The following is a 21,571-nucleotide window of genomic DNA, read 5'->3' on the forward strand; positions in this document are numbered from 1 at the left end:
TTTCTTTTTTTGCTGAGTTTATTTAATCCTTCCACATCTAGGGTTGCTACCCAAGCCGGATGGTAGTTTGTTCTATCTGTTTGGTTGCTTGAGGCCTGGCATAGAAAATCTGCTCACTCGTCAGGACACTGTTGTTCAGAGGATCTAACCAACAACACAGCTAACACAATAACTTCAATCTGAAGCTGGAAAGACTGCAAACTAGCTGCACTTCGCTTCGTTTTAGCTTTTTTCAATGGACATTTCTTTGTATATATCCATGAAAATGATGCCATCTGATTCATGGTTTCCATTGGCTGAGAAACACTGTCTGCCTGTCTGTCTCTTCCCTACTCTTGACAAGTTTATTATGGGACAGCTGGAGATCCAATTTGAATATTGAAACAATGTTGCAAATGTTGGATAATCAGACAGCAAGATTTATACAAATCTCCATTGTTGAAAACTAAAAAAAGAAATGTGAGATAATGTCTAGATGCTTTTTATAGTAGAGATCAAGTTTATAAAGTGCCTGGCTGGGCTGATGAGACAGACAGCTGATGCACAGTCAGATTGAACAGAGTAAATAAGCATTTTAATGTCATAGCCTTAGCCGGTGGTAATTTATGGAATGGACACTGGTTGGAATGCGGTTTTAACCACCAGTTGTAATATCCCAGAATCTCAATTATTCCAGAGGACGATTCGGACGGGATTAGTTTTTTCCAAACTACCCCCTGTAATGCTCTTTTTTATTTATCTATATATAAATGGACAGTTATGAAGGAAGCATCCAGGTTTTTTTCTAGGCCTAAAGATATCTCAACAAGTCAGGGCGAAAACTGGCTACACAGATAACTGGAGTTTGGTTCCCACATTTCGAAACCATCTTTGGTATAGTGTCCCAATGTTTTTTGAATTGAGGAAGTGTGATCATAATCATTAGGATATTCTAACGATACGTAGTAGAAGACATATAAAATGCCCCCCAGCCTTGTGAGCTAAACAGCGCACTTGCAATGCGTCTTTAGGCTATGAATAAAACAGTGAAATCCCATTTTTGTATGAACCATTTGGCGGTGTATAATTTTAATGCGTACAAAACGTATAAAGAAAAGCCTTCGCTGTGAAAGTTGCAACACAATCTTGCAACACAAGTTGATAAATTTAGGCCCTTCATATATAGGCTACGTGCAGAACTTCGTTCAATGTATCGAACCAGTTATTGTTTTCTTGCTCAAACCGCAAGGAACACCTGTCAAACTCAGACATTTCTCTCAAAAAACAGGGATGGGGGGCCTCCCGGGGGGCGCAGTGGTCTAATGCACTGTGTGCAGCCAGAGACTCTGGGTCCGAGCATGGCTCTTGACCCTTGACGAGCATGGCTCTCGACCTTCGCCGAGCATGGCTTTCAACCTTCCCCGAGCATGGCTCCCGACCTTCGCCGAGCATGGCTCCTGATCTTCGAGTCCGTGCAGGAGTTGTAGCGATGAGACAAGACAGTAACAAAAAAACAGGGATGATGATTTGCAAGGGACTAGTATTATCTAAGGATCTTGAAGTTTGCCAAAAAACAGTAGGTTATTCTGGCTGGTATTACCCAACCCGCCCAAAAGATCCCTTCTGAATAGGGCTAGACAGCTACTTCCATCCAATGAAATGGTCTTTCCTCTGATTTCTATACCAATTCTTTGAATTGCTCTGTGGGTTGATCTGTGGGTTGATTTGAATGAGTTTTGGTAAACTGCTCCATTTGGAGACAAGAGAATGTAGTGCTCTAGGCAATGCATGCCTCTGTATTTTTTTTTTTTTTTTTTTTTCTGGAACTCGTTGGTGTCTTAAATTACTGTTCAGAGTTAGAATAGTAGAGTATACAAAGTGCCATTTCAAAAATTGGTTGTCATCAGTAGTTTTCCTCTTTTTATCTTTCACTCACTGACAGCCACTCAATTAGCCCATGTCATTTTTTTTATCGGTTAATTTGTCTAGCCAGCTATCTAAACTTGCAGTATTCACAAAAATACCGCACAGGGTTGATTTTGATTTTGTTAGTCATTTTCATTCCGATATCAAATAAACATGGCATGAGTAATGTTTCAGGATAGTCAGGTAGATAAAACGCCTGTCCAGACTAGAGGTCGACCGATTAATCTGCATGGCCGATTTCAAGTTTGCATAAAAATCGGAAATCTGTATTTTTGGGCGCCGATTTACCGATGTTTAAAAAAAAAAAACGTTTTATATACCTTTATTTAATCTTTATTTAACTAGGCAAGTCAGTTAAGAACACATTCTTATTTTCAATGACGGCCTAGGAACGGTGGGTTAACTGCCTTGTTCAGGCGCAGAACGACAGATTTTCATCTTGTCAGCTCGGGGATCCAATCTTGCAACCTTACAGTTAACTAGTCCAAAGCAATAATGACCTGTCTCTCTCTCGTTGCACTCCACAAGGAGACTGCCTGTTACATGAATGCAGTAAGCCAAGGTAAATTGGTAGCTAGCATTAAACGTATCTTATAAAAAACAATCAATCATAATCACTAGTTAACTACACATGGTTGATGATATTACTAGCTATTATCTAGCGTGTCCTGCGTTGCATATAATCTGACTGAGCATACAAGCATACAAGTATCTAAGTATCTGACTGAGCGGTGGTAGGCAGAAGCAAGCTCGTAAACATTCATTCAAACAGCACTTTCATGCGTTTTGCCAGCAGCTCTTCATTGTGCGTCAAGCGTTGCGCTGTTGATGACTTCAAGCCTATCAACTCCCGAGATGTGGCTGGTGTAACCAATGTGAAATGGCTAGCTAGTTAGCGCACACTAATAGCGTTTCAAACGTCACTCGCTCTGAGCCTTCTAGTAGTTGTTTCCCTTGCTCTGCATGCTTTCATATGTTCTCATGTTCTGAGCAAGGAACTGAAACGTTAGCTTTCTTACATAGCACATATTGCACTTTTACTTTCTTCTCCAACACTTTGTTTTTGCAATATTTAAACCAAATTGAACATGTTTCATTATTTACTTGAGGCTAAATGGATTTTATTGATGTATTATATTAAGTTAAAACAAGTGTCCATTCAGTATTGTTGTAATTGTCATTATTACAAATACATTTTTTTTTTAAATCAGCCAATTAAATCGGTATGGGCTTTTTTTTGTCCTCCAATCAGTATCGGTATCGGGTGTTGAAAAATCATAATCAGTCGGCCTCTAGTCCAGACGCATGCTCCAGCACCTAGGCTATCTCTACATTAAATGACAAGTCTATTTTGGAACGGAGGCTGCACCAAAATAGGAATGTTAGCTATTTGGCATCATGAGGTACCACATTAGAAAAAAGAAAGCGTAGTCAACCACCCACCGCAGGAGACTGGGGGAATGTTACACTTTCCTGGATACACAATCATCATTGTAGGGATATTGATACGCACCGGACATACATTTATTTGATCTCAGCGGCAAAGATTGGATTATTTTACGGACTGTAAAACCTTATTGAAGTTTTAGTTCACATGTTTCAGCGCTTGTTTTATCAGAGTGGCTGAAGACTCAAGGTGAGCAAATCATTGCTGAAGTTGAACTAACCCAGTTCCCAGTTTAAATAACCTAAAAGGACATTCAATTTGCAATCCCTGATCAACATAATTTCTAATTTAATAAGGCATGAGTCATATATTTTTGAATGGGAATCGAGTGTCGTCATTTTAGAGGAGTCATGTTTATTAATGTGCTTTATGTTTGTAGTGGCAGTTTTACCTTCCCCAAAAAGTATGTTTTCATGACTTATTTATTTAATTACAATGAGCAACTTTTTACGGACAAAATACTGTCCGTAAAACGTTTTTGCCGACTATCTAGCCTACACAATACACAAAACCAACTACATAAAACATGTATGATCAATTTGCATTGGCTAGTGGTATTGGCAAGTTTATTAAACAATATAGAACAAAGAAGCGTTTCCTTCAGTTGTGGTGCCCTATCAAAACAGTTTATCCCTCTACGCTTCTACAAATGGCAATGGACAGAGACGCGGCCCGACAGCTGAGGTTATTTTGGGTACAGGCAGCTCAAGGGAGGTGACAAAGATGGCAAATGTCACCCTTTCAAAGACACATATCTGTTCTATTTAACCGTGTTAAAACCTAATTTGTCCCAATCTGGCAGTGCGTTGATGTCAGTTTACCTTTGTCAACCTATATTCACCCTCTCAAAAAGACAGCCAAACGTTTGTTGAATTTCCATGTGTTATCACTCTGCTTTCAACCTTCTAAAAGCACAACCAAATTTCAATGGAAAAACAATTTTTGGTTTAGTTGTCGCCAAATGTCTATCACTGCGCTTTCAATCATTTAAAAGCTAAGTTAAAATGGGAATTCAATATCAGATAGGTTATTGTTTTATATAACAGATGAATGTGTTATCACTGTAGTTAATCTAATAGCAGAACCAAATGACCTGGATTGCAATTGAGATTAGACGAAATTAAAAGTACATAATGCTAGTATGTATCACAATGAAGTGTGAGATTCTGCGCAGATTATTACAGAAATGGTGACCTATGCATGTTATCTTGAACATGCACGCTTTATATGATTACATTAGAAGAAATGTATAGTTGACTGTTACATTAGTTTGTAAAATGGCCTTAACTTTAGGCTATTTATCGGATTACAAAAGTAATATTGAATTGTGTTTGGTTGACAATGCAACCAAATATCAACGTTTAAAGGAGATCTATCTAGTGTTTGGAAAGTTTCATTTGAGCCAATGGCTTAATCCCATTCTTGAACTTGTATTTTTTGTTGAGTTGGAGATGTGAATCCAACATATCATTTGTTAACTTTAATAGTTGATAGGATATGTATTATAAGGTATTTATTGGATTTCAAAAGTGATATTGTTTCAAGTTTCACATTTTAATGGTACTATGTACAGGATACACGTGGTATGCATCATCCAACTAAATGCTTACTTGCAGGTTCCTTCTCGACAATGCAACAACAATAAGAAATATTAAAAGATAAGAATAGGAACATAAAGTAAATGGTTCAGTAGAATAAACATTTTAGTATAATACAGGAAGGTACAATTTATAGTCCAATATTTACACATGATTTGTATCAGAGAAAAGGGGGATTTGCAAGTGTTTAAATTGTGCAATAGTACATATGAGTCTGGTAACAGCAATTGTGATGTGTGTATATAACAGTGTTTTGTGTCCGTGTGTCCGTGTGTGTGTGTGTGTGTGTGTGTGTGTGTGTGTGTGTGTGTGTGTGTGTGTGTGTGTGTGTGTGTGTGTGTGTGTGTGTGTGTGTGTGTGTGTGTGTGTGTGTGTGTGTGTGTGTGTGTGTGTGTGTGTGTGTGTGTGCGTATATACACACAGCCTAAAATGTTATTTTATTTTATTTTAAAAGTTATTTTTCCTCATCAATCTACACACAATACCCCATAATGACAAAACAAAAACAGGTTTCTAGAAATTCTTGCTTACTTAAAAACTGAAATATCACATTTACATAAGTATTCAGACCCCTTAATCAGTACTTTGTTGAAGCACCTTTGGCAGAGATTACAGCCTCAACACTTCTTGGGTATGACGCTACAAGCTTGGCACACCTGTATTTGGGGAGTTTCTCCCATTCTTCTCTGCAGATCCTCTCAAGATCTGTCAGGTTGGATGGGGAGCGTTGCTGCACAGCTATTTTCTGGTCTCTCTAGAGATGTTCGATCGGGTTTAAGTCCGGACTCTGGCTGGGCCACTCAAGGACATTCAGAGACTTGTCCCAAAGCCACTCCTGCATTGTCTTGGCTGTGTGCTTAGGGTCGTTGTCCTGTTGGAAGGTGAACCTTCGGCCCAGTCTGAGGGCCTGAGTGTTCTGGTGCAGGATTTCATCAAGGATCTTTCTGTACCCTGCTCTATTCATCTTTACCTTGATCCTGACTAGTCTCCAAGTTCCTGCCGCTGAAAAACATCCCCACAAGCCAAAGAGTTCAATTTTGGTTTCATCAGACCAGAGAATCTTGTTTCTCATGGTCTGAGATTCTTTAGGTGCCTTTTGGCTTACTCCAAGTGGGCTGTCATGGGCCTTTTACTGGGGAGTGGTTCTGTCTGGCCACTCCACCATAAAGGCCTGATTGGTGGAGTGCGGCATAGATGGTTGTCCTTCTGGAAGGTTCTCCCATCTCCACAGAGGAACTCAAGCGCTCTGTCAGAGTGACCATTGGGTTCTTGGTCATTCTCATAATCGCACATTGGTAATACTCAGTGAAAACGTCATAGGTAAGCAGGGCTGGTCTTAGTTAAAACCCTGGATGGTCTCTCGAGTGGCGTAGCTGTCTAAAGCACTGCATCGCAGTGTTGCGGCGTCACTACAACCTGGGGTTCTTTACTTGGCTCATCACGCTCTAGCTACTCCTTGTGGCTGCCCGGGCGCCTGGAGGCTGACTTCGGTCGTCAGTTGAACAGTTTTCCTCTGACAAATTGGTATGGCTGGCTTACGGGTTAAGTGTGCAGGTGTTGGCGGGTCATGTTTTGGAGGACGCATGACCTCTCCTGAGCCCGTTGGGGAGTCACGAAATTGGGGTGGAAAAGGGGGGAAAATTACAACATCAAATGGAAAATAAAACCCTGAATGGTAGACCAAAGGGTAGTGCTATATAGATATATTCTTCAGCAGTAGGTGCTGCTCAACCTATAGTTTTTTATTCTGATAGTGGATATAACGTTGAAGAGCTGACGTTGTTTTTAAGGTACAAATTTAACATATGTTCATGTGAATATTCAAAAATCCATATAAAGACAATATGTGCATTGTCCCACCAGTGGTGTTTCCACCAAACTGACTTCTTGCAGATAAAAGTCAGTGCTTAATGACATTTGAGTTTTCATGTACCAATGAAAAATGTTAAGTTCATTGTGTTTCCATCACATTTCAACTCTACCGATAGTTTTGGCACAAAAACGTTTGTGTTTAATAGCAAATGTGCCTACTCTGGTCTTGGCATGTACGCTCTAGCTAACAGCTCCCAGATGCAGTGCGGGTTGCTGTGCAGGTTGGCTAGTCATCATGATGAGATTATGATAGATAAAATGCGAGAATATTTGTATCTGTCAAACGGCAGCCAAGCATCGATTATGTCACCAGAATAAGATCCTCAATATTTATTGGAAAGGAGCATCAAGCTCATCACCGTACACTTTCACCACCCTGTGAAGTTCATCACAATTTATGTCTTCTGTCGCCTAATAAACTGCATGGTTTCCAGAGTCGTAGTGGGAGGATCACACACCATATTATCACGTGACTCTAAAGTTTACTTCAGTATGATGGTTATTATATCAATATTTGTGCATAAAGGCATTTCCACTGCCATTTCTCACCAAAATACATTTTTGTCACAAAAAGATCCCACCATGTCCAACGAACAAATTATCTGCCAGCATTTGTACAATTGTACCGAAAGTCCTGTTTCCATCACAGCTGTCGTGATTTATTTTTATACCGTATGACTTTACTAAAATGAAAACTGTGGATAGAAAAGTCATTTATGTTGAAATTTGGTTACCATGATAACATAATCATGTGCTTGAAATTTCACCCTCAAAACAACAGCTTATGATGATTACTTTTTTGTTGCTGACAAATTACGTTGAAAAAAATGTTATTCAACCAGTTTGTGCCCAGTGGGAATCCAACTGCTCCCCTTTGGACGCACCTTTATATGGAAGTGTGTACTGTAGGTGTTATTTGACCTTGATAGTGATAGGGGTCTGGTTGATGGCCTACGTCACACTGCAATCGTGTTCCTCAAGTCTGGTCCTGGGGACTCAAGAGGTATAAACTTTTTCAATGACTTGATGATTAGGCTACTAATCAAGTTTAATCAGGTCTGTTAGTGCTGGACTTGTAAACCCTGTGGGTTTCTGTTATTGTAATTTAATTATGCCAATGTGCTTTCATTAATTGAAAACCCTTAATCTATTTTATGAGAATTTATAATATTCTTGTTTGCATAAAATAGACGCAGACCAGTCTTTCAATAATAGGTAACATAATTTATTCTCGGAGCACGCTGACACTTAACCACGAGCAACAGTTTATATACAGATCATGACGTCATTTCATTGCTTTAACAGAATCCCCTCCTCTCCACCGGGACAAAGTGAGGTGAAAAGTTAATTCTAACTTACTAACACACTCCCAGATAACTTTTGACCCCTCAACATTATCGATCACCACTGAGCTGACAGTTCTAATTAACAGAAAACTTAGGAATGCACTCACTGTCTTATCTAAAAAACCCAGAGCTAAGTTTCTGTAGGGTCAACCATAGGCTTACGACCTTATGTGTTTACACAGTCCCCAACCCATTCGTTTCTTCCTAGTTGGAATGGTGTTCATTAACTTTAATTACTCCATGTCCGTGTCTCACAATCCCTTCTTATGAACTCATATTGTTAATCAGATATAATAAAACAGAGTATAAGTTTGACTTAGTTACAGTTCCATTTAAAATGATTTGTTCAGTCATTTAATCATCATTTTCCCAACAATCCACCCTCAAAATGACTTAACAACTCATACCATCATTAAACACTACATGGAAATATCAATGATATACTAGAAGAAGACAACCAATACATGTATGTACATAATCAACTTCAATGACTGTTCTAACCTACATCAGAATCTTAATTCTACTTATCAGGATTTTCTGTTAATCTTCATGAAAAAACAATCGATACATTGAAACAAGAAAACATCTAAATTTCCTAAACATCAAATATGGTCTCCTCGCGAGTGAAAGGATCCGGATTCTTCTATTACGTCCATGCCATGTATTTTGTATTCCACTGGTCAGAGCTTAGGATTGGTCCATATATCACCATCTGAAGTGTCATTGATTTCTCCAGAGTCCTGGAAATGATAACTTTCATACACACAATCAACCACATCCGCACAAAACTAACACAGTCACACAGGTGAAGGTAGCCCATAACACAGCAATCATAACATGTTTCCATCTTCCAAACACACTGTCAACCCAATTAGGCAGAAAAGTATCCACCCCTAAGTTTCCTGCCAACTCGTGAACTAGGGTGTGTAAACCAGACAAGGCCTTGGTCACTGATCCATCCTATCCTGTACCCTCGGAGTCCAAATGACCTCCATACACTCCTTCCACCCTTTTCAGCCAGCAAACATCCAAGACTATTCTATTCTGCCAAACCATTCATTACATCTCTGATATAATTGGTGAAGCGCTGTGGATTTTTAATAGATATAATTGATCCAATCCACATTCTCATTGAGAGTGGACCACCAAAAAATACTTGACTCTAATCCTGCCAGTATCTAATTTATAGCTTTGATCTCATCTGCCACCCTTGGAACCACAATGTTATTAATACAAACCCCATCATCAAAAGACCCAGACAGAGTACTTATTTTCTCCCGTTTAGTCAACATCATGTCATGGTGTTGAATGAGTATGAAAGACATTCTCAAATGTACCAGTGCACACACCCCTGTTCAATTAGCCAGTAATACTCGGCCATCACGTCATTCCCCCCACACAACCAACAGATGTGAGCCTTGGGCCTCTTTATCTTACTGAAATCCCCAGATCTCAACCAGCCTGCCAAATCACTCATTGGTCACATCAGAAGTAACATTATCTGTCCTATTGCAATACTGATTTTCCCCCACATATTTCCCAGAGGTACTATACTGAATCAAACAGTAAACAGTCTCCCTTTGCCTCTGTGAAAGGAGGAAGCTCAGATTTCAGAGGAGCATGTGGATATAAATAGTGCAAATCCATACAACTTATTATCTGGCTTTCCTGCTTCCATGAATAGCTTTACCATACAGGCTGTTCCCTTAGGTGAATAATTCCATTTCTGAACTATCCACACCGGCTCTTGGCTCTGGACAACTCCACAGTCAGTATCTGCTTTGTCAGAGGCTTTGCTTGTATTCGGCTGACTATAGAGCAATCAGCTGCTCTAACTTTTTCTACTTGGAATGCACTAGGTTATCAACTGAAACCCTTACTTTCACTACACTCCATCTCCTTCCATGCTGGGTATGTAGATTTATGTAGCCCTCTCACATGATGTGAGCTATAACCTGTTTCCATGAACTACACAGAGACTTGCATAGATGTCTTCCATAATAGCTACTCTTAGTCCTGAACTGCCAAGGAGTCAGAGGCACAAATTGGTCTACATAGAACTCCACTGAGACATCCTTCCCTATCCTACTCTAACTTCCTGTTTATCCAGATCAAGTGATCTCTTATGCTTGGTTAATACTAATTCCTCCTTGTTTAACTATGTCAATATTACCCTCTGGCCTTCATGGTGTAGGAAAATGTTCAGGAATAAGGTCTCCCAACCATACAGCTTAGGATGGACAGCTCACCTATAAAGCCCCACCCTCTTCCAGAAAACACATCATTAGCAAGTCAGACACATTTTCACTTCTATGAACAAGAACAGAGAGGAAATGACAGGTAAGGTAATCTTCATTCGAGAGATGGCCCCCAGAATTCTGTTAATTCCAGTTCTCCTCTCAACCACTGTTATTGTTCGACAGTGTCAGAGTGTCTTACCCTCCCGCAGTGTGATATGAATCCGGGTAGTTCTTTCAGCGAGCTGTCCCCAGGAGTCCTTCGTATGGTCCCCCCAACAGGCCTCAGGGACTGGATTGAGTGACTTCACCTGTAATTCACCTGTAGTGCATAAAATCTTGGACATACAGGTTTGGTTAACAAACAGTTTCTCATTTGTTCTATCTGATTATATCTTTAACTTCTATACCTACTTGTTACTTGTTTTTTTATCGTTTATTATCCAGTAGTCACATCCTATCCTAGAACACAATTTACCCATCCCCCCTTTGTTACCTGGCTCTGCCCAGGTAACAACCTTGCCTACTCTAAACAATGACTTAGGTAAGATTAGTAAATTATCCTTATGTCTGACATCATCATGTAGGAGCGCCCCTTTCATTTTCCACATGTCCAATTCTCCCTTGGGTGTCCATTCATGTCAATCCTGTACCAATTATCTGTCAAGTGTCTTATCTACTTTAAGAAGTATCTGTGCTACTTATATATTTTCATAAATATATATATTTACCAATTTAAACAGTAACCCTTTTCTCTCCTATCTTTCAAATACCACTAAGCTTCTCACTGTTTGACTTTATCTAAAATCATTGATTTTAGAAAAAACATGTCTATGAGTGGCAATCTCTAAAGTCCTTACATTTCCTTAATCAATCTATCTTAATCCTAACAATAATCCTAAATCATCACAGATGTCCTATATTCCTGTTAAATTGAATACTATTTAAAAAACCTCCTAATAGTCAAACAAAGCCAAAACAAATGCTAACCATATTCAAAATCCTTCCTACACTTACAAGCTCTTTCCTTTAGGGATCCTCAGTATTCTATCTGACAATAACATTAATTGAATATATGTTGCATAGTGTGGAATACCTTATCTACAGTAATTTATCACCCCTAAGAACTTAAACTTATTTTTCTATGTAATTCCCTGCCCTATTGGCTTAATATATATCCTATCCAAACCTCAGTGAATCTTATCTCCCCCTATTTATTCTCAATGATAAATAGGATGTTTTGTCTCTGTTGTAATACCAAATCAATAATAGCCAATTCAAAAACTTCACAGCTAATGTTGTAAAACAGAATCCTGAACCACTTTTTCATTTGCGGTTCAAACAATAATTATAACCCCAAACTAAAACTCCATTATAATTAATTTACCTTAAAACTAGTAACCCAAATGACCACAAATTCATTATACAAATGGCTCTCCCCTGAGGCTGATCAGACCCCAAAAGATAGCCATGATAAGGTCAATAGGTCATACCACCCTTTTATAGTTATGTTCCATACTACATTAGAAATATTAAAGCATTGTTGCTTGCGATTGGCTGCGGTCTTGGGGGTGGCATACAGACTCAGAGTTACCTGTCAGGCATCATTCAGGGTTTAAATGCCCCACGAGGGATTAGATGCCCCAAGAGCTCTTACTTAGCTCAAGTTAGCATGAAACGCACCATCCTTTAGTGTAGCAATCAATGAAAACCTATGCGATGATCCGCTGGGGGCTTTGCCACCCCAGCCATACAGTCAATCTATCATCAATGCGTCCACTCCTATTTACAGAGTTTATCTCGTGATCTCGACAAAACAATATTTGTTATGTCGTGATCATGAGATAAATAAGTTGGGATCTCAACATAACGAGATAAATGTTTTTTTTAAATTAGCATGTCCTTTTTGAACCATACTTATCAGTCATCAATGCATATCTTACATTTGGTTGACTTCCATGTCAGACAGACATCACTAGAAATATCTGAGCCATATGTGAGACATGTTAACACATTCTTCCAAGTCCCTATCTCAATTTGCAGCAATCAATTCACTCCATAGTGGCCCACTCAAACACATTATGCCTCTATGTGAGAACTAGGCTTACCAAACCTTCAAGTTATTACTTCCTGGTGTAGTGTTATTACATGATCATGTCAGGCATTAGTGTCAGGCATGAGAAGGATGAGACACTAGACGTCGTGTAGTGTCATACGTGTGTGACATTGTAGTTCAAGAGGCAAGTGATTTAAATGATTGACAACAACAATAGAAGGACATCTTACTTTTTTTGTCTTATGATCTTGATATATCTTAGTATTATTCTATAATGTATCTTACTGGATATATTACTTACTGGATATATTATTCTATACTTCTATTTTCTATACTCATGTATTGATTCCTTTCAATTGTGTGTTTCTATTCTAACTGGCATTATTTCCTTGGTAATCTAGGAACCAGTAATGGACCAGAACCTGTTTGGAGGGGCCCCCAGATTCCTCACGCGGCCCAAAGCATTCGCAGTGTGCGTGGGCAAGGATGCCACTCTAAGCTGCACCATCGTGGGCAACCCCACCCTACTGATTACCTGGGAAAAGGAGAAGCTACGTCTGACCTCCGGGGGCCGCTTCAAGACGGTGGATGATGGTAATGTCTACCGCCTCACCATCTACGATCTAACTCTGGAAGACAGCGGCCAGTACATGTGCCGGGCCAAGAACAACGTCGGGGAGGCATACGCATGTGTAACCCTTCATGTAGGCCTTCCACAGGAGATGGTAGACAGGGCCCCCGTCTTCATGGTCAAGCCTACCTCTGCACGTGTGGGCCTGGGGGGCGATGTGGTCTTCCACTGCCGGGTTGCTGCTTACCCAGAGCCCAAATTTGACTGGGATAAGGACGGGCGTTACCTAGCCGAGACAAACCGCATCAAGGTGTCCTCGGACGGCGACAGCAGCTCCCTGAGGATCCAAAGCGTGCGCAGCCTAGACAGCGGCACGTATACCTGCCGCGCCCAGAACTCGGTGGGCCGCTCGAACTCTGCCGCCGCCTTGGTCATAGACACCCAGGACTCCCGTCACCTGGGCCAGGACAAGAGCACCTCCCTCCTCTCCCACATGCAGAAGCGTAAAGAAGGGATCTCCATCTACCGCACGGGAGAGACCCGCAGCTCCTCTCACAACTCCACCACCACCTCGTCCACAGCCACCACTATGGTCACAGACGGGCTGAGCGCTCTGGGTCTGGACCACGGCAGCGCAGCACTGGTCAGCCAGCTACCTAAAAGCGTCTTCACCCGCACCTGCACGGTGACTGAGGGCAAGCATGCCAAGCTCAGCTGCTTCGTGACGGGTCACCCCAAGCCTCATATCATCTGGAGGAAGGATGGGGGGAACATCGGCGAGGGACGAAGGCACATCATGTATGAGGACCAGGCCGAGAATTTCATCCTCAAGATCCTGTACTGCAAGCAGAGCGACAACGGCCTGTACACCTGTAATGCCTCCAACATGGCTGGACAAACCTACAGCGCTGTGCTGGTGATTGTTAAAGGTAAGAAGAGCTTTTTTGAAACCTTTTGACAAGCTTGATATACAGTATGCTCACTGGTGTAGCACACGCCCCCGCAGCCCTCGTGGTTGGGGTTACCCCGGAGGTCGGGCCCCCCAGATAGCATATGAACACGTCATAAGCCATGATTTCATTTTTTGGAATGACGGGAAATTAGCTTTAAAACTTCATATTTTTCTCTCGGCCTCATGGCAAAATTTGTAAAATAGCACGAGATTAGCTATTAAATGGATTTGTTTTGGTCTATACCCCCCAAAAAAGTACAATGTTTTTGTTTTCTTTTTTTTTGCAATGGGGTGACCTTAGCTGACAAGGTACAAATCTGTCGTTCTGCCCCTGAACAGGCAGTTAACCCACTGTTCCTAGGCCATCATTGAAAATAAGAGTTTGTTATTTTAACTGACTTGCCTAGTTAAATAAAGGTTCATTTTTAAAAATGTAAAATAGTGAATTTACTCTATGCATGATCATATACATTTCTCCATTCTAAAATAAAATGTTTAGCATTAGTTTTTACATATCTCGCATTGCCATACCTCCCAAGTCTAGTTCATCACTTGGCTGCTGAGGAAAAAGTGAGGGTAGTTTTTCCATAAAATGATACATAAAATGATTAATGTAGGGAGATGACTTTAAGATTAACTCTCATGGCTCTATATGAATTGCTGATACTGGACTAGTATATATATTATAAATATATATATATTTTAAATATAGCTGAAATTAATTTCATCAAATCTGTCTACACCAATGACTGTATATATGAATGGACAAAACCATCGATCATGTGACATTCATATGTGAAGACACAATAGCGCATTTAAAATGGCGTCTTACGGAGACATAACATGCGCAGTTTGAGCTACTGCAGGTAGTGGCGTCGCAGGCAAACTCAGTTTTGCCACTTTTCATTGAGTTAGATTGGCAACAAAGATTGTCATTTCCCCATTCACTATAACGGGGAATCGTGTTTTCTGCTAACAATGCTTGCAGTACCGCGGTCAGCCTTGAATTTCATGACTTGATGAGAGGGGGCAGTCGTTCTCCCCTGGTCTACACTACCAGAATTAACCAAAGTAAACTAAAACGTTCACCTGAGCCCAGTGTTACTTTTTTCCAACATACCGTAGACTTAAACTGCACAACTAAGTGGTGGAATGCTGGCAGCGATATGAAGGAGGAGTGTTGTGTTTCATCTACTTTCTGCCGGTGATGAGTATTTCACAGTGGCTATTAGCCCACTGTTACCCGCAAGCGCCAGAGCTAGGGTGACTTTCCATGAGGCACCCCTGATTGGCTAGAAACCTGGAGCATGGATTATCAATGGCGGTTGTTAATCTCTGTCTCAATTTGACAGTGAGTGCAGAGCCCATGGCTGGCATTTGGTTGTGTCTGGTTATAATTGACGCCAGATAATGGATACTCGACATGCCTGCCTTGTTGTTTTATAGGATTTTGTCGGGGGATTTGCAAAGGAGAGGAGCTGTATCCCTCTTCCCTGTATGCACCAGTGTTCCTATTAATACCAGATAATTTGATAACCCCTCTGGGACGCAAGAAGCAACGTTGGAAAAGGTCATAATAGAAACCTACTCAGTAGTCAAAGTCCCAGCCAAACATTCAAAACACACACGTTTAGAGGATATGATATGTGGAAAGATGAGAGCAGCACATAAAGGCTTACCACAAAATGTAAGTGAATATGATTTCCCCAAAAGCATAAACCACTATTTTGAACCCACTGTAAATGGCCTTGTAAACTCATTCCATAATAAAGTAAATAGGCAGTTACATCGTAGAGAACTAAAGCATTATTAAGCAGTGGTGGAAAAAGTACTCAATTGTCATACTTGAGTAAAAGTAAAGATATCAAATGTATTTATGAAGCTCTGATATCAGCTGATATCAGATGATATCTCAATGTGCTGTACAGAAACCCAGCCTAAAACCCCAACCCAGACAGGAAGATCACGTCAGTGACTCAACCCACTCAAGATACCATTATAGAAAATGACTCAAGTAAAAGTGAAAGTCACCCAGTAAAATAATACTTGAGTAAAAGTCTAAAAGTTTTTGGTTTTAAATATACATAAGTATCGAAAGTAAATGGAATTGCTCAAATGTACTTAAGTATCAAAAGTAAAAGTATAAACAATTTCAAATTCCTTATATTAAGCAAACCAGGCGGCACAATTATTTTTTACTTAAAAAAAAAACGGATAACCAGGGGCACACTCCAACACCAATTTACAAACAAAACAATTGTGTTTAGTGAGTCCACCAGATCAGAGGCACTAGTAATGACCAGGGATGTTCTCTTGATAAGTGTGAATTGGACCATTTTCCTGTCAAAATGTAACGAGTACTTTTAGGTGTCAGGGAAAATGTATGGAGTAAAACGTACATTATTTTATTTAGGAATGTAGTGAAGTAAAAGTAAAAGTTGGCAAAAATATCAATTGTAAAGTAAAGTACAGATACCCTAAAAGCGACATAAGTAGTACTTTCAAACATTATTTTACTTAAGTACTTTACACCAGTGTTATTAAGCCTAAGTGGAGAAGATTCCTTTTGTTTCTGTAATTCGCTCTCTAACGATTGTACATGTTATTTTTATACCCTGAGTCATTTATTGGAGCCCATAGACAGTCATAAATCATGTGTGTGTATCACGTTTTTACACTTCTTTCCTGGGGTGGATTGGTTGGAGATTATTGGGTTGTCCATGGATTACAGATTAAATACATAAGTGATTGAAGCTCTACTACTGTACACATACTTGTTTAAAGGGGTGCATGGAGTCTTCAGAGATACTGTAGATGTATTAGCTCATTTAATTACTGGATGTCACTCACCTTTTGAAAATGTTTCTGGAATCTTCCTGTGTCAGAGCCCAAGGCATTGTATGGCACAGTGTATTCAAAGAAAGACACCATTGAATAGGCAAAAACAAAAAGAGATAGACTTTTTGAGCAATTGACTTACGTATTGATGGGGTTCACCTTGGGGTCATGATAGGGGCTGGACCAAATGATTGATGTATTATAATAATTGATTATGCTTATGTTGTATTAATAGAAGGGGAAGGGCTAAAAGACCCCTCCCCCACTACATTTATAGGGTCCTCGACTACAGATTAGCAATATATATGCTTTATAAGGTTTAATATTGTTCCACAGTTCTTTTCTAGTCTCTGCTTCTTATAAGAAACAGTCTGAGAGATGTGTGAGCTATTGCAGTAAAAATCGGGTGTCTGTGAGAAAGCGCCCCTGGGCTAATAGAGATTCATAGACACAGAACCCTGCAGGGGAGTAAAAGAGATAAGAGACTAGTCAGACATACCACTATAAAGCAACTTGGGGAGTGGAATATTACTGCTGAGCCCTTAGAAAACACTGGAACTAGTGTCTCTCCTAATGCATGGGCTTGGTCTCATGAGTAGAAGGTGTTGACGTATGCAGTTACATCACTAGGGGTTGACTGCAAGCATATTAAAGCAACTTGGACCCTTTTCTATTTTGCAGAACTTACTCGGAAACATGCGTGCTATGTTCCCGTTGTCAACTTCTGTCTGCAATTACAGTACATTAATAAATGAACGATTGAATTACTTAAAGATATTGTCTGATTGCTGATTTCACCAATAAACAAATGATTGACAACGAACAAGGAACCTACCCCAACAGTATCTACCAATATGCATAAATTTCCTCACCTTTTGAGAATTATTCTGCGCTCTTCCCATGATCCTCAGAGCCCAAGGTGCCGTTCAGGAGGAAGCTGCAGGATGTGGAGGTCCAGGAGAAGATGACGGCCATGCTGCTGTGTGAGGTGCCCGTTTCGGCTAGCCAGGCCAGCTGGTTCATGGAGGAGACACGTCTGGAGGACAGCTCCAAGTACTGCATGGAGGAGGAGGGGACCATGCGTCGCCTCACCATCCGTAATGTCACCACTAATGATGATGCCGTTTACATCTGCGAGATGAAGGAGGGGAGCCGCACTGTAGCCGAGCTCACTGTGCTGGGTACTAGAGCCATTTTCTTGTCTCTCTAGTCTTCTGACAACCTTCTGATGCATCCATTAACAGATAAGACAACATCATCAACATTGAGATTGTCCCTACATATACTTTGATGGGAAACATGTAAGACAGAAGTTAACATTGCTTTAGTTTGCAATGACACGTTGTGCAGTTTCGTCATGTAATAGGCATTACTGCATATTACTGTCAAACGATACTGTGAAAATGCTGTCAAAACATTTAACGGCGCAAAGGGGGTATCCAATTTCATTTATGACCTCTCCAGGGAACAATAACCTTGGTATTTCGTTTGCACAGTGCTAGTGCTGCAGCGTTGTAGACCACACTACACCTGCCCTTTGGTGACCCCTGTGCTTGTCACTTCCAGGGAACATCACTAAGAAGCTTCCCAGGAGGACTGTAGTGTCGGTGAGTGATACAGTGATCTTCTGCGTTGAGCTGGAGCACCCCTGTTCTGACGCCTACTGGACGCGCAATGGCGAGCGCCTGAAGCCGGACACACGGATATCCATTGCGAGCACCCTCAGACAGTACACGCTAACCATCAGCCACTGCCAGGCCGACGACTCAGGAGAGGTGGCTTTTGTGGCTGGAGACTGCAAGACCTCCACACGATTCTCAGTCGCGGGTGAGCTACAGACATAGACCTACTTGCATAGAACACAGACTCAACCCCCCAAAAAAAAACACAGACTCAAAGCCCTTTTCCTATCCCGACACTAAATAAGGGAATCCTCAATTAGAACACACGTTTGAATAATCCCATCACACAGGTTAACTCTTATGTTATGTCCATCTGCAGATACATCATGTCACTTAGAATTGTCTCAGGATGTATCATACATACATGAGCCTAATCGAACTACACCTCCCTCCGCAGCTGCCAGAAAGCACCCTCCAGATCCCCCTATCGACGTGGTGGTGCGTAGCAAGACCGACTCGTCCATCACCCTCCACTGGTCCCCCCCAGACAGTGACCGCCCCGTGCCCATCAAAGGGTACATGGTAGAGAGGAGGAAGGTGGGTGCCCAGACCTGGCAGAGGTGCAATGGCATGGAGGTCAGCCCCTTTACTGAGATCACGATCCAGAATATCACAGAGGAGGCCAGCTACCAGTTCCGCATCTCTGCAGTCAACGACTACGGCCAGAGCCAGTATATGGAGGTGCCTGGGACCTTCTACCTCGGTGAGACAGAGAAACATCTCATTATCATTACTCCCCCATGTGTAATTTCTTTCTCACTGTCTCTGGCTTAACAACAAGAATAATCAACTCTAAACCCCTAGGGGTGAGACAATACGTCCTATAACCCACGCCCTCTCCAGAGCTGATCACTTCAGTAAAACCCCAGCACGCTGCTTTTGAATGAAGCATATTGACGTGGTTTATTTCACCCTTTCTTCCAGAGCCCTCTGCAGAGGTGAAGACAGGCCTGATGAACAGCACAGCCATCTCAGGCGAGGAGGCCTCCCTCTCCGTGGACCTGTCTGCAGTGTGCTCTGGCTCCTGGTCTATCAACGGCCGCCTCCTGCGGAGTGGGGCTGACTACCTCATCACACGCCAAACGACCACACATACGCTGACGATCCGAACCGTCTCGATGGAGATGAAAGGAGCCACGGTCAAATTTGTGGGCGGTGGCTCCGAGAGCACTTGTATACTCCAAGTGAAGGGTAAGCACTGGAATAGAGAGCAATGCCAAGAATAAGATCTATGGGTTGAATGTGCAGGTCTTCATTAGATTGATGCTTAGACTTGCCTGTATAGAGGCGCTATATGCAGTGTCTTTATGAGTCCTTTTGTATTCATGCTATATAAGCAGTTAGGAACCTCAGGTTCAGGTAACTTCAGTTCCTCAGGTGATTTATGTTGGTAGACAGTCCTCATCGTTCCATGGGATTTTCCACAAACAACAGCTACAGGTGAAACCTCTATTTGTAGCTCCAGCTGTCCGGTTCACCAGTAAGTCCGCTCACACCGAGGTGGTGACCTGCAGCGCCCAGTCCTCCGCCCAGCTGACCACAGAGGTGTCCGATTATGATGCTCAGGTGTGTAGTGGGGAAAAGTCCAGATGACTGAATGAACGAATGAACAAAGTCATGCTTTATTGGTCTGTTAGGGTTAGGAAACGTAAAAGGGGTAGTGTAATAAATACCACGTAACTCTTTGGAATTGTTCCGATTCAATTCACTGTGTTAATGAATGTATTGGGCTGACTCTTATGTGGGTTGTGTGTTCCGACGAATTTTGAACGTTCCCTCTAACTCTGTAGGTGGTCTGGATGAAGAATGGACGGGAGCTGAAGGTGGGCAAGAAGTATGAGTGCATGAGCACCGACCGCAAGAGGATGCTGATGGTGCACAACGTCACCGAAGAGGACACGGGCATCTATGAGTGTGTCTTAAACGAAGACCGAATGTCCCTGCAGCTTTCTCTAAAAGGTACAACAGGACAGTCGAAAGTTCAAGAACAAAGATTCACCTCAACTCCTGTAGTAATATGTCACGCTAGAAAGAAGAAAGCACTCCAATGGGCACATGTATGCGACTTATTAATAAGTTGTTGGCACCCGGTGGGAAGTGGAAACCTGGTACCTCAGATCCCCATATCCTTTTATTAGAGTTGCAGGAATAGCAAAATGCTGTATACTTTCACTGAACACCATTTTTAATTAGTTAATTTTTGACATGTTTTAAAAATCTAAATCCAGTGGGTTAGTCAGACCCCGAGTCTTAAAGCGACAGTGTATCAAATGCAACCTCTAACCTACATTGCCGACAGAAAGCCCCTCTCACGCCACGTGACACACAGGGACAGACAGGGCTGTGACAGCTAACACCAGGTGGTAGTGAGCCGTCTAGCATGGAAAAGAGCTCGCTGTCATCCTGTAATAAAGTCCAATGTGTCACTGGTACCGTCCCCCATCCTCCAACCACGCGCAGGCAGACTCCCACCTATCATTTACATTTACATTACATTTAAGTCATTTAGCAGACGCTCTTATCCAGAGCGACTTACAAATTGGTGCATTCACCTTATGACATCCAGTGGAACAGCCACTTTACAATAGTGCATCTAAATCTTTTAAGGGGGGTGAGAAGGATTACTTTATCCTATCCTAGGTATTCCTTAAAGAGGTGGGGTTTCAGGTGTCTCCGGAAGGTGGTGATTGACTCCGCTGTCCTGGCGCCGTGAGGGAGTTTGTTCCACCATTGGGGGCCAGAGCAGCGAACAGTTTTGACTGGGCTGAGCGGGAACTGAGCGGGAACTTCCTCAGTGGTAGGGAGGCGAGCAGGCCAGAGGTGGATGAATGCAGTGCCCTTGTTTGGGTGTAGGGCCTGATCAGAGCCTGGAGGTACTGAGGTGCCGTTCCCCTCACAGCTCCGTAGGCAAGCACCATGGTTTTGTAGCGGATGCGAGCTTCAACTGGAAGCCAGTGGAGAGAGCGGAGGAGCGGGGTGACTTGAGAGAACTTGGGAAGGTTGAACACCAGACGGGCTGCGGCGTTCTGGATGAGTTGTAGGGGTTTAATGGCACAGGCAGGGAGCC

At 41.8% G+C, this 21,571-nt stretch overlaps 1 protein-coding gene across 36 annotated transcripts in view; it reads left to right on the plus strand.

Annotated features, from left to right (window-relative positions):
* The first annotated feature begins 3,338 nt into the window (after positions 1-3,338).
* Positions 3,339-21,571, plus strand: part of obscnb (obscurin, cytoskeletal calmodulin and titin-interacting RhoGEF b) — a 105,852-nt gene continuing 87,619 nt past the window's right edge. For 28 of the 36 annotated variants that reach the window (XM_052463876.1, XM_052463878.1, XM_052463877.1 and 25 more), the window contains exons 1-8: positions 3,339-3,541; positions 12,863-13,961; positions 17,734-18,003; positions 18,389-18,649; positions 18,902-19,207; positions 19,429-19,695; positions 19,964-20,070; positions 20,295-20,463. In XM_052463876.1, coding sequence (XP_052319836.1) covers positions 12,872-13,961; positions 17,734-18,003; positions 18,389-18,649; positions 18,902-19,207; positions 19,429-19,695; positions 19,964-20,070; positions 20,295-20,463 — 2,470 coding nt within the window. In that variant the 5' untranslated portion in view covers positions 3,339-3,541; positions 12,863-12,871. The remainder of the gene's footprint in view (positions 3,542-12,862; positions 13,962-17,733; positions 18,004-18,388; positions 18,650-18,901; positions 19,208-19,428; positions 19,696-19,963; positions 20,071-20,294; positions 20,464-21,571) is intronic. The other 8 variants (XM_052463899.1, XM_052463902.1, XM_052463903.1 and 5 more) reach the window with 1 other exon arrangement.

The sequence above is a fragment of the Oncorhynchus keta genome, chromosome 15, assembly GCF_023373465.1.
Source record: "Oncorhynchus keta strain PuntledgeMale-10-30-2019 chromosome 15, Oket_V2, whole genome shotgun sequence".
In the NCBI taxonomy this organism is placed as follows: Eukaryota; Metazoa; Chordata; class Actinopteri; order Salmoniformes; family Salmonidae; genus Oncorhynchus; species Oncorhynchus keta.